At 40.7% G+C, this 17,925-nt stretch overlaps 2 protein-coding genes across 2 annotated transcripts; both read left to right on the forward strand.

The window, feature by feature from the left end:
- Positions 1 to 2,763: 2,763 nt before the first annotated feature.
- On the forward strand, positions 2,764 to 12,484 carry LOC119732687 (substance-P receptor-like). Its single transcript, XM_038206323.1, has 4 exons — positions 2,764 to 4,843; positions 7,068 to 7,218; positions 8,011 to 8,207; positions 9,986 to 12,484. Exons 1-4 carry the CDS (start codon positions 4,254 to 4,256, stop codon positions 10,203 to 10,205), a joined length of 1,158 nt encoding a protein of 385 aa, XP_038062251.1. The 5' UTR covers positions 2,764 to 4,253; the 3' UTR covers positions 10,206 to 12,484.
- Positions 12,485 to 16,363: 3,879 nt separating this feature from the next.
- On the forward strand, positions 16,364 to 17,488 carry LOC119731738. The gene is made up of 2 exons (XM_038204981.1): positions 16,364 to 16,479; positions 16,707 to 17,488. The coding sequence occupies exons 1-2, from the start codon at positions 16,389 to 16,391 to the stop codon at positions 17,114 to 17,116; spliced, it is 501 nt and encodes a 166-aa protein (XP_038060909.1). The 5' UTR covers positions 16,364 to 16,388; the 3' UTR covers positions 17,117 to 17,488.
- Positions 17,489 to 17,925: the final 437 nt, after the last annotated feature.

The following is a 17,925-nucleotide window of genomic DNA, read 5'->3' on the forward strand; positions in this document are numbered from 1 at the left end:
TTCTGCGAACAATTTGAAAAGGGGTTTTCAATGCCGGCCATAATGATAATCAGCTTTGCGTGTGCGTCATTCATGTTTTTTTCCCCGGAAACTTCAAATGCGAATGAATACTAAATCAGAAAACATCGTTAAAAGTCAGGCTTAATTGTTATAAGAACACAGGTGCGCGGAATACGTTCACGTCACAATCCTTCATTACCTGGTCCCTATAATAAAGCAGTGAATAGCTCAGTTTCTTGAATAATTGTTGTTAACTCGTGCAGCGGACGAAGTTAATGCCGAAATGAGATTTGGGCGCGACTTGGATCTGTCGCGGAAGATCAAATTATGATTATCCATCCGCTCAACGGATGAGTAGAGTCGTCTAATAGGCATTGGCGCGCGGCCTCACTCCAGCCTAACTCGATTAGAGATCCGTCCGCTGATTCCAACCACGTTAATTATTAGTGTGATGAACAGCACCTGAGGAACATACCACACAAGGGCGCGCGTGCTATCTTCAGTAGATGTATTTGCATGTTCTGTGGGCAGTACCGGTGAGTGACCGTACACGCGTGTATAATGTCATCCATATATCAGTTCAGATGGAACAGTCAACACCATTTCGTGAGTTGTTTCCACCGAATTGAAGTAATTTAAAAGTCGGAAATAAAGTTTGCGAGTGTAATTTCCTTAAACAGATGCATCTTCCGTCACACGAAATTGATTTAGAAGTTTACTGAAGGCCTCGGAACTATTTGATAATGCCCACCAGTTCAGTGAAGAAAATTAAGAGAAAGAGTTGCAGCTTAATGGTGCCTGCAGACGTACTCACATTGTGTTGTAGCTTGTTAACTGTTCTCAATCGGGAAAAAATACAAGTGAGAGCATTATTTAATTTCGGTTAACACCGTAGTACTCATGCATCATAGTATTCTATTAAGTTATACTTTTTCTACGCTCGTACTAGTATACTGATCACCCATTAAGAAAAAGTCTGAAACAACTTCCAACACAATAATATGATTAGAGGTGCACTTTTACAATACAGTTTCTGTAAAGGTTACAGCATAACAAGCAAAAAACAATTAACTTGTTACGGAAAATGGAACTCTGCAATTATAAGAGACTTGGTTTAGGATTCGTGGGGGAAAATCTCTTAATATCACATCGCAAATTACGAGTTTTTGTGAACAAGCAATCCACTGAAAAGTTCCTTCTTTAAAATTGTTTTTTTTTTAATAAATCTTTTACAACCTGACAGCTGATTAGTAAGAAGAAGCCTTTTCTCTCGAAATCTCCAAAGCTTATTAAAAATAAGAAAGTGTCAGTTTGCAGTTCAACTCTAGAGTGTGTACACGTTCACGTGTTAGCAAACGAAGGGTAAATGAATGTCCCCGTTGATTTTGATTCCAAGCAGGTTCGTTTGTATTTGCCTCGATTCGTCAGTGTACACAAAAACACAAATTGGTTTGCCTCAACCCCTCCCCCCACCCCCTATTCGGGGCAGTCTATCGGCACGTTTGAGGAAAACGTACGGTGCGTTGCCACTCAATTCTAGACAGATTAAGGTTTGCCCCGCCAGTTGATACAATCACACCGTTTTGTAGAAGTGAATTGCTAACAATTACACATGTCATACAAGATTTTTCAGATACGGGAATGATTGACGAATACTTTTAGATTGGGCGGCGAGAGCTCTTACAACGGAGCCCAGTTCGCTGCCTTCAAAGGCCATATCGTGGTTGCTATGGAAGGTGATGCGTGATAAGACGCATACAGCAACCGATAAGAGAATGCCACACAACTTGTTTGTTTATCCACTGCCGGCTCACAATTTAATAATAGAAGAGGAAAAAATGAAAACCAAACATTTATCTTGGACCGACGATGTTTGAATATTCCTGCCAAAAAAAATGATCTTGTCGAATGTTTCTGACATGTGCTTGCAACAATTCTTTCGAGAGGTCAACTACGAATTTAATTAAGGGAGACAAATAATTTGGCGGTTTTGAAAAATATTTATCGTCGATAGATAAAGATATGCAAGTCTTTTAGACTTTGCGCGGCACCCACCAGCTGGGTGGAGTCATATATACTAATGTATTACTTTGACCTCAATTTGCATGTTGACCCCAGGTGGGCGTGGTAAACCTTGGTGAAGCAATTTTGCCACATTTTATATCATCAATTTGTACATTTGTGTAAATGTTTGTATGGTTTTAATGTGAAGTTTTTAAATTTGCATACGACTATGTGTGCAGAACGAGGAGACAAGTTTCATGTTTTTACATGATGAGAATAAATAAATTGAATTGAATAGAATTTATCAATATTATTATTTGCGTAATAGCGATTCGTTTTGGAGTGTTTTCATAAAGACGATGTTGTAATATTCAAATAGTCAAAGTCTCAAAGAAACAAATTTGCCCCAAAAAAAATAAAAAACAAAACAAATCAATAATTTTTTTACGTGCCAACCGTGACTTCAGAGGACTGAGTGAAATCGCAGCATAGGACCTGCATACACTAGAGACCTCTCCATTAACCCTGGAATGCTCCCGCACACTCCTAGGGCCTTTTACAAAAAACAGACATCAGACAGAGACGGAGACAGACAGCCGCGCAGCGTAGGAGCTGTTAATTTGGGATTGACACATTACTCTTTAAAATGCAACTACAGGGATGCTCTTTCTTATATCTTTCATCAGTAAAAAGGGTACACAATGCTACATGCATTAATGTTTATTGCCAATCATGTTAATAGGTTCGAAATGGCTCAGCAATCTTTTTTTTATTCTTTGTATTTCAGGATTAAACTGTGAGGCACGAGCTACCGAGAAATATCAACGTGTGTTTCGTCTTCTCGTCGGAATAAAACCGGGAAGATTGCTTGGCCTCGGAAATTGTTCGGGAAATGGACAGCAAACCCCAGGCGGGTTTCAAAGAGCCAATTCAATTCAACAGCGTGCATTTTACGAGCTTTACGAGGGAACAGTGCGGTGAAATTGGGAAATACGTGCACGGAAGTAAGTCGATCCAGTAGCTTGGTCTGAGACATTTGCATGTAGTCAAGATCCGCCCGGAGATCTGGAAAGATAAATATTAAAAAAAAAAACTGCAAGGTGTAATTTCAAACTTATTTGAAAACAATACACGCAGTTTTTCGGAGTGAAAAACACGTACTGTCGTTCGTGCGTGTCGATGGGGCGGTGAGGGTTTGGCTAAAGGCGCATGCGCGAGCGTCTCAGCTGAAAGCTGTAGTTGTTCAGATGAGAGCGTTGTATTGGCGTACTGAAGTCCCCTGGTGTCAGCTTTACCAGTGAGCAATCTCATAGTCAGCGGGTACAGATCCATAGAGACTCCGGCAGTAGCTCGTCCTAGCTACATCCACGAGCACTCTTATGTGCTTTGCTGGGCTTTTAGCGTACCGTCAGAGAGAAACAGCCGGCCATTTGGCTGGTTGCGGCTGATGAGATTTCAAGAGGTCTCGCCGATCTTCGTGCTCCGGATACGACCACAACTTTTTTTTCTCATCTCTCGCCCTTCCCCGCCCCATTATTATACCGTGAGCCACCCGGGTGCTTTCCGCGTCTAGTCAAGCCAAACGACGGCCCACGTATCGCCAAGAACTTTCTGCGATGCTTCTCCGTGCGTCACAAACGCAATTCAGAAGGGATCATACCCAGATTACCGCATAATGTAACTGTAGCAACTCGCTTTGATGTCAGTGAAATCCTAGCTCGACAGAGTGGATACTTGGACTACTCCTTCAGGGTGATTTGCTAAAGTAGATGGAGCCACACCGGACATCCATGTAAAATGAAACCCCACGGTATTGTTGAGGACTGCTAGTTTTCAAACACTGTATCTACTGTCATAAAGTCAGCGTTACTGGATTGATCTGACACCCAGGAACATCTCCCTTCGACGGGATAAAAAAATTGAGTCGTTACAAATCACAAGATGATGGTTTGACTTGTAAGCAGGAACATCACTGATCCAGACTTGACACAGCAAAAGTAGTTTGCTTCTGTTGTTTCCAACCGAGGAGAACGAGAAATCCGTTGCACAATCTAGGATTTTACCTTTGATACCACTGCACTAAACCCAACCACTAAAAGGGCTAGACTTTCAAGACACATGCACGACTAGTTGCTCCGTCGTTCAGCGCCTGTGGAATCGCTGTAAACATTTTTGAATGATATTTAGCTTTACTAAAGGGACATCACAAGTTTATTACAGGGGATCTTAGGAAGATCGCAGAAGTAAAAATGGGTGGCACAGCCAGTGATTTCATGGACTATGATGATTACTATCCTATTAATGATACTTTCACGCATAATATGGTTCCACGTGATCGTATCATATGGAGCGTGGTGGTATCAGCAGTTATGCTCACAGCGGCCGGGGGTAATATTATCGTCATATGGATAGTGGCTACCAACCCTCGCATGCGAACAGTCACAAACTATTTCCTGTTAAACTTGGCCGTTGCTGATGCCTTGATCGCAACTCTAAGCATGCCTTTTCTGTTTAGTTTCATCGTCACGCAGAATTGGGTGATGGGTGCCACTATGTGTCGCATGGCCAGATTCATGGGGACTGTCTCCACTATGGCATCAGTGTTATCCTTAGTAGCCGTCTCTGTGGATCGCTATCGAGCCATCGTCCACCCCTTACTGCCACGCCTCTCCAAATCCTGCATCATTTGCATGATTTTCTTTATTTGGGGCGGGGCCGCCTCTTTTGCTAGTCCTCTGTTCCTGTACTCCCACCTGGTGACGTTTGGATACGTGAACGGGCCGGTAACGCAGTGTTACGTCATCTGGCCGGATGGAGTACAGAGAGAATACGAGTTTTGGTAAGAGACATTATTTTTATCAATCAATTACTGTACAACCAAGGGCACATGGATATATTCCGCTGGATATACCAGCATTGGAATATATCCATTATGTCAAGAGTTTTTTTCCCAATTTGAAAGGCATTGTCATCATCATCAGATTTGGTCTTGAGTCAGTTGAAAAACTAGTTGGGAGTTATAGACCCTTGTTACGTCATAATTACGTCATAATTAAATGGCTACATTCATATTTTGCAGGTTTAATAACTACTTGTTTTAGATGGTGTTCTTAATATATTTATCGTCAAAAAGCCTAAATTGAGCATATTATGACATACTGCCAATAACAATGTTTCTTGATTTGTTTTTGCGACTTTCTGTCTGAAAGAGAATGGCAAGCTGAAACTTTCTATCTATTATCATATAGTCGAATGATGTTTACTGAACTGAAATGTTATTGCAGTTTGAATAAGCATGCTGGGATCGAGTACACTACGCGCATGCGCAGTGGGGATTTTATCGCAATCGTTCCAATTACCATTAAGTCGTCAGGTGATGAATGTGACAATTATCATGATAACTACATCAATCACACCATTTTGGTAAAATTCCGTCATTAAGCCATCTTTGAGTGCACAAATGACTGCCTGGTTATCTTAATAGCAATATACAATCGCTGAAACTTGAGAAACAAACACATTATTTTTTTATCTATTTCGCATTTTCACGGATTTACGGAGAAGTTCAAAGGCCCGATTCGCACAACGAAAGCAGACGTCTTTCCTAATGAAACGAAGCCGAAGTCACACGTTTTATTTACCATCGCAAGCTGTGTACAGGTACCTGGGTTTATGAAAGGACAACACGGCAGGAAACGCGACGCTACCCTGCAAAAATATTCCGATTTCTGAATGCCACTCACCGATTGGTGTGAACAGGCTATACGGAGAGGGTTTCTCGGATCTTTGCTGACGGTAATGTAAGGTGTGAAGCGATACCTTTCTAAATGCTGAAAGGCAACGGATGTCTCTTCCTGTTTACCGAACATGGATCTCTCAGTCAGTTCATGTGAGTTGGGACTTGATTCCTTCAATAGCAATTACACCATGACTGCCCTCAGTACCTTAAGGCTCTCTGAAGGGAAAAAAAACAATCGAGGTTTCTAGAACTCTGAAATCGTTTGCCTTAAATCGACCACACGATCCTAAAAACAACTGATCATGATCCAACTAGAATGAAAGCGGTATAAAAGATTTTTTTTTAAATATTTGAAGATAACGGTCTGAAAACTTTATCATAATATTCGTTATATTCGGTTATTAAGGCATATTTAGTCAAATTAATGATAAATAAAACGATTTCCAGGAAAAGAACTGGAGCATGATTAAGTCAATTAATCAAAATGTATGTCTTTAAGGCTAATTTAATTAAGACCGCGAACATTGTCTCAATATTGATTATTATCACAAGGTTAACCTTGACAAATGGGCAGGCTATTTCAAAACAATTAATTATTCAAATGAATGAAGCCTCAAGTCGGCAGCTTATAAGGAAATATCGGCATCATGTAAATATTAATAGGGTCCCTCTGACAATGTTTTTTAGGGCGGGCGGGGAGGGAGAGCGGTGGGTTTGAGTAGGCGTATTTTTCTCAAACGGAAAGGTCAATTTGTGAATTGTAAATCAATTTTAGTTCCGGTTACAATGCAAAGTCACTTTTTTCTCTAGTTACTTTTTTTCTATGACGTAGCCTACTAATCGGCCTTAATTAAAGGCATATATTATGATAAAATGTTGAAAGAACATGTCAAAGCACAGATATCTTGATAACATGAACGTGACATTTATTACTTGGCCTTCGACGTAGCAGTTTACGGGGGATTACTTTTAATCTTGGCTTTAATCAAAACCCTTTGAAGTTCCATCTTTCAACGATTAACTTCACTTTAACAGAGACACTGAAAGGAACATTAATGTCAGCTATAAGGTGAGATACGGAGAAGATAAATATGTTATCTCAAATTTGCAGTTTTCATGTATACCTAGCGGCAATGTCACCACGCAGCCTGATAGATCAAGATAATGTCCCCAGGTTAAACGTGTTGAGTTTTGACTGTCCCTCGGCAAAGTCTCTCAAATGTCTGTCATGTTCAATTAAATTTGCACCTGTCACGATACACTAAGCATATTCCCATAGGTCTCGTGCATGGTGACAAACTTTTACCATTTGTCTTCGCATTAGGTATAATGTGGCGACCTTTACTGTGGTATACTGCGTGCCCTTGTCCATACTGGCCCTGTGCTACACTGTGATTGGTGTCAAGCTGTGGAGGAGCGGAGTTTTGGGGGAATATATTCCTAGTCGGGCAAGACACATCAAAGCCAAAAGAAAGGTGGGTAGTCATTATTATTAGGCTACCACGACCACCTGTTTACAACATACAAGAGTTTAGTAAGCACACGAGGACACACAGCAATAATATTGACAGTGCAACAAGTGACGTCATGGCTGGAGTCCTGCGCTGAGAAATTTGTAGAGCCCATCCAAAAACTTAATAAATAATTCAGACAACGTCGGGATACCATACCTGTGCCAATGGTTTGGTTCATTATCGGGCCATGGTACGCGCGTGACACGGTCTGCGCATTCTCTCTCTTATTTTTGTGAGCAAAAAAAAAAGCAGTCGCCAACGCAAGTTTGTCGGGTATTTATATACAGACCTCACTGTATGACGCCGGTATAAAAATGATCGATAATTCAATAACATGAGATGAATGTTGAATCGAGCGTCATGCCTCGTTTCAGCGAACGTCGGTGTCACGTGACAACGACACAAATTTGTAAACAAATGCCACGTCTTATTGGCATCGATGCGACCTTATGAGGCATCATCTTTTCAAAATAGTGGGCATGGAGCATGCGCAGCCCCCCCCCCCCAAAAAAAAAAACTACTGTTGGATCGCATCAATAGCGATCGCATAAAGAGTGGCCAAAATTACACCATCCTACTGACAATTGAATACAATGTATGTATATTGTCTGAGATAATGACATATAGATTATGCATTATGGCTGTAGCATTTGTCATACATTATGTTTCAGCGTGTCGTTGTGCTCTTTTCAAAGACATTGGTAGTTAGGATTATTGCATTTTGGACGTGATTTTTTTATTCTTGTATATCAGGTCGTCAAGATGATCATCGTGGTCATCGCAGTCTTTGCTACATGTTGGTTACCTCTGCATGTGTATCAGCTTCTGTCCTTCATGAATGATGTTGCCTATCAGAGATCCTACTCACTACACGTCTACCTAGGAGTCTGGACGCTGGCTATGAGTTCATCTATGTACAATCCTTTCATCTATTGCTGGCTGAATGATAGGTGAGGGTTTATTAACATGAACCCTCTTAAATCCTTCAAAATTCAACAGGTTTTGAAGGATTATGTAGGATCGAGGAAGGTAGCTTCCAAAAACTATTAATATCCATAGGGACTTGATGTCCGTTAAGAGTTTCGGTATTAATTTGTCAATTATAGGTGACGATTTCTCCCCAGCGCGCTTACACGCGGACGTTCGCAGAGCGAACTTGGTACTCCTGAATTCTCCGCCAGGGAGATTAACAAGGAGGCCTGAGGAGCGTATGTGTAGCTTTAAATCAAGTTGACCCCGTGCTAGAGGTGTTAGGAGGGAAGCTGTCTTGACGCGTTGGCCGTTGTCTGACGTTTGATTGAGGCATTGAGAGGATAAGTGCGCGAGAAAAGTATCAAATTGACGAGAACGGTATAAGTTCCATTCTCTGTCCAAATCTTGGGGGAAATTTGGCACAAATTGTCAGCTCTAGAAACCCCCTTTTCATAATGGTGACGTGGGAATGAGTTCTTTTCTTCTAACAATGCACGTTCCTGGATCAAGTTCCCGCTTTCTGTATACGCTGTAATTGCCACTTGCCGCTGGCAGATTTCTTCATTTCGAAAGCTGAACCTTTCGTAAAAAAAGGCATGCTATAAGGTTCAGCTGGTCATTTCAAAGAAGCAAATTTAATCAGGACCATGTCTAAATTGAATTCGAATAAGAATCCCAGTCTGCAGCATAGAATCATAGAGCATTATTTCATCCCAAAAAAACCCGAAAGGTAGATTCGCGTGGAGAAACTCACCGAAGTTGCGAATCCGCAGCAAGAGTATTTGTTATATCTACGACGCAACTTCGCTTTGCTTTGCAATATTTAGCTAGAGTATAAATCGATCTTTGTTTATAAAACTTAAAAAGATTTTACGAGCCATCACGCGAAGAATGGGAAAGGGCCGCCAACACAGATCCGTATGGAGATGAAACAAATTGCCTTTATTAGAGCGTTTGTTTTATTGAGCTTTATCGAAAGATCACTTCGTTATGATAAAACATCCAACTGAAAAAAAGCCATCCTGACGGGGCTTTGGAACCTTTTTGGAGATTGTAATACTCGCAGACATTTCATATTGAGCCACACACGGGAATGACTGTCATCTAAAGATCACTTTGCCGATTGCCTGCACCCAAGCGAGACCAGACTTTACCTGTTCCCGATGGTTTTAGAAATGGTAGGAAGATTGGGTTCACTCTCCGCTGAGCGTCGCTAGTGTCAGTTGTTGTTGACGCCGGCTAAATGACGCCCCGGGCCAGGACTTCTCAGTAATCGTTCGCTTATGTTCGTCCATCATATGCTGTTATTTTTTTCCCAGGGATTTAGGCTGTCACTTGGGGGGAAAGTCGCTCAAGAAATAATTACGGCGGGCTTAAGGAGTGCTTCTCGTGTCATGACCTGAAACTTCAATTTGACAACGATCACAACATACTCCCTATCATCATTTTGTGTCTTCTTTCGATCATTTGTTTCCAAAGGTCCTCACTAAGAAAAGTATCAGAAAAACTTGATTCTAAATTAACCTGCTTAGGAGGAGTTAATTTGTATTAACGCTTCGAAGTTAAAATTGGGTGAAGTTTGCGGGTATAAAAGCATTGTGAAACTCTACCAGATACGGTTATTCTAGCTCCCCTCAGAAAACTGAAGTTGGTTTCTGTCACACGTTTCGGCTGAACTGACACCTTTGTTTTCTCCGCAATCGTTTCATTTCAAAGCCTTTAATTGATTTAATTGATTTGGTTCGTATATTTACAGGTTTCGAGCCGGGTTTAAGCGCGTATTCCGCTGCGGTAATACAAGCCCCGACGCCACCAACAGTCACCAACAAAGCGCAACGCCCTTAAATCCCACCAGCCACCACCTGATGACGTCAACAAGTGGTTACCAGCGCGCCGCCAACGGTAAGCAGGCGTTAGTCAGCAAGAATAGTCTCCTGACTGCCAGCGTAGTGGATTCAATGGAAGACACGTGCTGATCGGGCACCAGGCGGGATGAGTCAGGGACATCAATATCATAATAAGGCTGGATCTTTCTTGAAATAGATTATGTGAAAACACACTGTTGATCAGTATGTATGCCTTCTTGATATTTTGTTGGCTTTGGTGACCATGTAACCGAGATATTTTATAGATCGTAGTTTAAAAATAACAGATTTTTATGGCTGCCGTTAAGGAACCGTATAACATGCAACATATATTAACACTCTTTGCAAAAAAGTGTGAAGAGAACATTTCCCAAAGGGAATGGAGTTTCATCATGACTTTTAATGTTTACAAGGTTCGATGAACGTGAAGAAATCCTAAATAATTATAAAGACTGCACTATATGTAAGCCATTAGAAGGTCACTAGTCTGCTAAACACGTTTAGTATCTAATTTGAAAGTCAGTCACTGCGACTAATGCACTCTGATAGTTACACAGAATTATTGCATTTTGGTTCGTATATAGGTTTACTTAAATGTCACGTTACCAAAATATATCTGGCTTAAATCTCCAATCTCCATGAATTATTTTACCATTTCCTTTTCGCCTGAGTGATTTTGGTTGATGGAATTTGCAACACCCTGACCTGAAGTTGTTATTTCGTCTGCAAAATGTCATCTGCAGCGCGCGATGTATCATGTATCATCGTGCCCCAGATCTTGAAGACATCTTCAAGAATGATGTCATGTGGGTAACCGTTTTGTCAGAGTGTAACGATCCAGACCCAGATCCAGTCCAGGGTGGACAAGAGTGTGAGGTGTTATGAGCGGATAATGGACTCCGTGCACGAACAGTAGGTGGCGCTGTTTGGAAGGACACATTACGTGCGCTGGTTCATGCGTTCGAACTCCGAAGATAGCGCACCCCCAACATTCAATCGAATGCACGCAAACCAATAGCACGTGCGCATGGGGAGATCGCTCCTTAGAATGCGTGTGCGCTCTTTTGCGTGTACAGCCGATGGCGTATTTAGTTTTGCACTGTGTCCATAAGTTGAAAGTGTGAGACAGTTGAGTGAAATAATTTGTGGTTCTGTGGCGATGTGAATATAAGCTGGGAAGTCCAAAACGAGTCACGTGACGGGCAGGCATTTCGCGTTACGGTCGCTTTTCGTTATTTTGTTAAATACAATCTTGTTCTCAAGTTAATATCTGTCTATACTTTTTCTCCTTAAGTTAAGACACAGCTGAACTAAACATTTGGAACCATACAGATGTTTTGTTCTACAATGTTACAGTTCAAACACGCCGAATGATGTAATAAAAACGACCAGTAATTTTCATTGCATCAAATTTAGGCCCCAGTGGAGCATGGGTTCTATATTGGCCTAATGATTGTCACAACTCCAATAACAGACATTCCATTTAAATGCATCAGCTTTATATATACACACGACCTAAGCACACTCAATGATCGTTTTAGTGAACGCAAAAAAATGTTGATGAATAGCAGTGATTTTTTTCTCCAAATACCAAGGCAATTACGTTGTGATTATATGGCGTCAGGACAGAACTGATCTCGTATTTTTCCAGATGGATATGTTTTTTCTCAAGTGAAAATATTTTAAGATGTTATGCGCCTATCAAATGTCCCCCCCCCCTTCACACCGCGCTGTCCCAGGTCCGATGTCGTGGTTTGGTCATTTTTTTCATGCCCCTGAAGGTTGGGGATTCTGGTCACTCCTAAACATTGTTACAATTGGCGTACTACATAGAAAGGCAATCACTAGTGATGGGCTCCACGTATGTTTGTCGGAGACTGTCATTTAAATTTTGCCCAAGTGGTGGGGATTTTGTCACTTCAAAAGTGACAATCCCTACGTCTTGAGTGGGGCATCCCGGGGGGAGGGGAAGGGAAACAATAATTGATGGCCGCATTACGGTCAGACAAACTTCTTTACGAGATGACTATGGGAATAAATCTATTAAAAGCTGATGTGAAGTGGAATTTAGCTAAAAATGGTTTCAAAAGTGTGGTGGATCAGTGCAGATATCTGTGAGCGCATGAGGTTCCATGAACAAGATTCGATATCAGATGGTAAACAGTGGTGTGCTTGATGTATCTCATGAGATTCAGTTGATGAGCAATGGCATGTCCGCCTTGAGGTTTGTTTTTGTTTCGTAAGGTTGTTTGGTGAGCTGTGAGATTTATTGTAGCCGTGAGTGGATTCGCCTGGAGGTTTAGTAAAATTGGGCATTTGATCACGCCGGTTTATCAATTCATGGATTAGGCCAAAAAAAAAAAAATATTCGGTCTCTGGTCAGACCAAAGTTCCGGAATTGACGCGGCCACGCGGTTTTTTTTTTTTTTTTTTTGCTTTTTTTTTTTTTTCTTCAAGCTTGGATTGTACAGACAAGGTGGGTACTATTTTGCTTTTTTGGTGTCCTCATGTATATTGGTGTCCTCCATAATTTGCCTTGGTGCTTTCGATCATTTGCCTTGGTGCAATTTCCCATTCCTTGGTGCTCTTTGGTAAAAAAAATTGAGGAGGTGCGGAAATAGAGGGCGCTGTTGGAGCTACCGCGGAACATTTTGGAAAAAAAAAAGATCGACGCGCATGATTAAAATCGACGCGCGCGCTGACCAGAGACCGACTTATTATTTTTTTTGGCCTTAAACGGAATGTTTAATACATTTTAAATTATCATTGGTTTCATTGATCAACAGGTTGAATAGATTAAGGCATAAAGTAATACATTTTGGTGTGCAATGTGGTGAACAGAAACTGAGAGAGGTAGTCTGTGAGGAGGTTTATTAAACGATAAGTGGCAGCAGGCCCGGCGTGAAAGTACACGGCACGTGGAATGCAGAGTGCAAAGCACGATTCAGTGATTGGTTGCGAGGGTTGAGATTATTGCTATAGGTGAGTTACTTATGATGCGTTCTGGCATGCTGTGGTGACACAATATCGAGATTTCTCAGCTGTGTTCATAGTTAATAAGCAGGGGTGAAATTTACACTAAAGCACTATGCGCCAGAGGGCGTTTTTGCACCTTGATGATTTTATCAGCAGCTAAAAATTGTAAAGAATGTCTCTTTAAGTATTAAATGCACAAGGGTTTGTTATCAAACCCAATTTCCCCATACGTACTCCTATGCCACATCTTTAAGTCTTGAATAGTTAGTGAAATTCCAATATTTTTGTTAAAAGAGGCAAGTAGTTTCAAATCCAAGAATACAGCTCATAATTTTCATCAGCCTCGAAAAATGAAAAGTTTCACATTGTATCAGCATAAACGGTAAAAGTATTTAGTAAAACAAAAGCGACCCCCCCCCCCAAAAAAATGCAGAGTATCCAAGGTTTTCATATTAATTAAGGACAAAAATATTTCCACTACATAGGTTATACGTTTGATCATTATTATGGTTGCGATTTGTTGATAGAGAATGGTATTAAGGTTAATAACTGAGACTGAACCTTCAATATATTGGCCCATATTCCCACTTGTTCTCTAGTTGAATAGTGTTGGTGGCAGTATACATTATCCATTTTTATTTTGGTTGTCAGTTCAGTTAGTTTTCTTAATCGAGTTTACTTTAATTATTGCAACTAAAAACCAAGCACCATCACGTACTTCAAACTTCCCTTAATCTTCAGTCTATCAATGCAAAATACCGAAAAATAATATTGATATTTTAAGTATTCACTTAATGATATTCAGTAAGTTAAGCTGATGTTATATTCATGTGAAAACAAATTGACTGAAAATATAAAAGTAAAACTAATGTCACATCTGTTTGTTATTGCTAATTTTCTGACATTGTAATTATCGTTGATTAATCAGTCGAATCTTGTATAAAAGTGTCATGTGGTTGTATTAAAAATGGATGTTACACGTAAATCAGTAAGATATCACCTATATATTTGACAAATCATATCTCCAAAATCTATTTATCTTGTTTTTTTCTGCAAGAGTTCTTGTAGTCACTGCTACATATGGAGCCAGACTCTAAATACTTGAATAAATGCAGCCAATTTTGGGCTTTCATATGGATTGAAATTTTGACCGACTCAACAGAAATGTCTCGTATAACCGACACCAACCTGTTTGAATAAGTGTACATATTAGGCCTAGCCTCAATAGATTTGTTATAAGGTTAGCTCAACGAAAGGCCTGTATTTGCACGGACGATCGAGGCTTTTATGAGTTTGGGATATCCAGAATTATCTAGTTAACAGTTATTTGAGCACATGTCCTGACTCACCGAGTCTGCCATACTCACTTAATTTTTTTATGGTGATCTGAGCTGAGGACCTGACATGAACTCTTATCCCACCCCATATAAAAATATCCAACTGACACAGTTTAGCTAAATGTACAACTGAAAGAGCAGGTTCGCGGACAAGAATAGAAAAACGCAGATTGAGCGGATTTTTAAAAAAACTCTTATGGGGGTTACGAAATGAACCAGGACAAATTGAGGTATACATAATGTAAGAAAGAAGACTTTCAAGCGAAACTACTTGTTAAATACAGTCGCCGTGGCAGGCCTCAGCTGTTTTTTCCCCTATCAGTTTAACATTTTTCCCGGAAAGGTACAATATCGGCCATAGGCCTACGGTGAAATATGTACACAACTGATACATTTGATGTCAGCCAACTGTTACCGGAACGAGAAGGGATGGGTGCACTCAAGAATTAAATCATCCATTGAAACATACACTACAATAGAAATTGTTGCTGTGGTTACAATGCAATAATCAACGGAGCACACTCATCACATCAAATAGTGCTATGCTCTATGTCATGCTTTTCCTGACAACAGAGGGCGCCATTGAGCGGTTTCCGTTTAAGCACAGAAGTCTTAATGGGATTTTCTTTCTACAACATATTACAGATATTGCTTATAATATTTAACTATCCTCAATATGAAAAAATACAACATTTACAAGTAGTAAGCTGACGAAAAAACAATGGCAAGCCTACAAAAAAACCTGGCTATTATTTAAACAAGTTGTGGCTGAGCCCTATTCGAAGACTGTACGTCTTTTTGTAGCATTTGGGCTACGCACCCACAGTGGTTTCGAAAATGGCACTTCCACATAATTGCCACAGTACACACAAGAATCACAGCATAGAGAACTGATAAATAACTGTAACTTGGAACGTCACTATTACATAACTAGACCTTAGCTAGCATGCCGGACAGTATAAGAATAGCTGAAATATTTTCGAAGTAGAACATTTTGTAGACAATATACTGGCGTTTGGGCTTACTCAACCATATTACTGAACGGCCCTTGTCACAACTAAACTATTTTGTACTGTGCACAGGTATATGACATTGTGTATGCCTTAAGTCCAAAGTTCCGTCAACCTTGACGTAATAAAATACAGCGCAGCCCTTTGGAGGGATAATTACTGAGACCCACCTTGTGAATTCACTAACCTCAGTTCTGTCTTGTCACATTACGTCAAGTCACCGCACTTCCTTAGTGATGTTGCTTCAAGCTGAGTTGCCCAAATGGCCAAAAGTTTTCTCCGAGCTTTGTCAGTTTGTGTAGTCCGGTTTGACGCTAACATTCTCCAACCTATTTGTGTGAAATGTCCACGAACAGAGTGTAGAACATGAGCTACGGCTCGACTGAATTCCTCTGAGGAAACTTTCCTCCAGTACAAGGTCAGAGATACGGTCTGCTTCGACATGGACCTGTGGTGGTTTTTGCAGCTACCGCGCGCGTGACGTGCTGACCTGAAGGTCAAAATGACAGCGCCCTCCAGAGTCCAAATGCATACACGTGTGCGTGTCAGTAGCTGCGCACTTGGGATTATTTTCACCTAAAATGCATTGCAGGCACAAAATGGGTTTCCAATGATCTGAATAACACAAATTAATGTCCGTACAAACATATGGGTGGGTCAATGCCTGATTTTGCGCGTTAACCGTTCGGGGGGGGGGGGGGGAGGGGTCGGGGTAGTGGGGGTCTCAACAAAACTCTCAGCTGATATGTGTATTTTTCAACAAATGTAAATTGTATATGGATTGGGGGAATAGTTATTATGCAATGAACCTAATAATACCATGCGCGTATATGCGCAATCCTGTGAACAAAGGATAGCGTGAGGCTTGCTTAATATGCATGTGCGCGCATTCCCGGCATTATGACGTTAGTAAATCTTTGGTTACAAAAGTGAACAGCCGTTTTCTTGCAAATAATCAAATAACCTTGGAAATGAAACACACCGTACGTATAAGCCCTAAAGCAAAACATGTAAACATGACATTTGCATCCAAATCGCAGATAAAACAGCGGGCTATTACTGGTAAGTGTTTCCATTAAGTGCTGAGGGTCGTAATTTGAACACCTCAGAGAGCCGTCTTCGGGCAACATTAGTAGCGATCCTCTTTCCTGAGTTAGTGTTATTTAAGACGTTAGTTTACAAGTACTGTATAATTACAGTCTTCCATTTCAGTCTTGGCATAGTGTAAAAGATTTCAAAGAAGGATTGAGGATGAGGAGTACAATTGTTTCTCAACATCCTTGTAATAGCCACTTCAGACGCGATGCTGCATTACAGAAGGAATAGCGATGAAGATGCCACGTTGTCCGCCATCGTGGATCGAAATCCCGCCCTCTTCCCGCGAGATTACCTGAAGCCGTTCCAAGCGCAAGATTTTCCTTTGGGCGTTCGTCGTTCGCAGGTCATGTGGGACTCGCAGCGCGAGTTACTGCAGCGCGCCACGGAAGCAACGAAGCGGATGGAAGCAGCCAAGGCGCGATTCTACGCTTGGCCATCGCGTCACCAAGCGACCAACCAGTGCCAAAACAGATTTATCATGGATAAATATCGTGACTGGGCGAAGGTGGCCGGTGAGGGCACAGTATCAAAAAGTCAAATGCCCAAGAACGGCAGTCGTAAAGTTCATTTCAGTAAGGACATTGAGGTTATAAGAATATAGACCAGAGACGTGAACACACTGTAGTGAAAAGCCAGCACTCAATGTATAATTCCACGATTTATATATAATTTAAGGTGGCCAAAGCTTGGACATTTCAAGTAACATTATTTCCCACGCTGGCCCTCTCTTGCCATCTGAAATACAGACATAATTTCCCCAGGCATCAACTTCCATTTAACTTCGACTTCAAACAATTTATCATCGACCACCTTTATAGGGAAGCAAGATGGACTTTGTACATAATACTTGGCCAAGCACGACGATCATACGACTTTGTCGCCCATGCTTAGTATAATGTGCAAAATTAAAAACTAGACCATCATGCGGCAATAATAACATCAATAATATCTTGAACACTTTCTTTCTTCTTTTATAGTGTTTATTAATAATTAGACACAGAACAGGTTGACATAAATACAGGTTGCGTTTATATACAGCAGATATCAGACTATGAACATCGCAATATATATTTACATCAGATCACAAGCGGCAGATATGATAAAGACTTGTTCTTCAAAGGAGGAAATTGTTTTTTGAAATGGCATGACTTTTTGAATACAGAGCTTTAATAAATTGATATGGACAGTTTTCGTTTCTTTTACGGAAAATATATTTATAATCGAGGTGCTTTGAAATTCGATTTACTGATTTATACTTTAATTCATTATTATCACAGTGTCTTCGGGAGTGTGAACACCTTAGACTTGACGTTTGACTAAAAGTTAAGATAATAGTTCGTTGAAAATCGTTATGATAATTATGTTGTCTGATAATTATGTTCAATTCGGTGACAATCATCGACACAGGCA

This window comes from Patiria miniata, unplaced genomic scaffold (assembly GCF_015706575.1).
Source record: "Patiria miniata isolate m_02_andy unplaced genomic scaffold, ASM1570657v1 HiC_scaffold_24, whole genome shotgun sequence".
Taxonomy (NCBI): Eukaryota; Metazoa; Echinodermata; class Asteroidea; order Valvatida; family Asterinidae; genus Patiria; species Patiria miniata.

Coding starts and splice junctions, on each gene's coding strand:
- LOC119732687 (XM_038206323.1), top strand. CDS start 4,254: ATGGGTGGCACAGCCAGTGATTTCATGGACTATGATGATTACTATCCT. Junction 4,844..7,067: donor CAGAGAGAATACGAGTTTTG/GTAAGAGACATT, acceptor TCTTCGCATTAG/GTATAATGTGGCGACCTTTA. Junction 8,208..9,985: donor TATTGCTGGCTGAATGATAG/GTGAGGGTTTAT, acceptor GTATATTTACAG/GTTTCGAGCCGGGTTTAAGC.
- LOC119731738 (XM_038204981.1), top strand. CDS start 16,389: ATGAAACACACCGTACGTATAAGCCCTAAAGCAAAACATGTAAACATG. Junction 16,480..16,706: donor AAAACAGCGGGCTATTACTG/GTAAGTGTTTCC, acceptor TCCTTGTAATAG/CCACTTCAGACGCGATGCTG.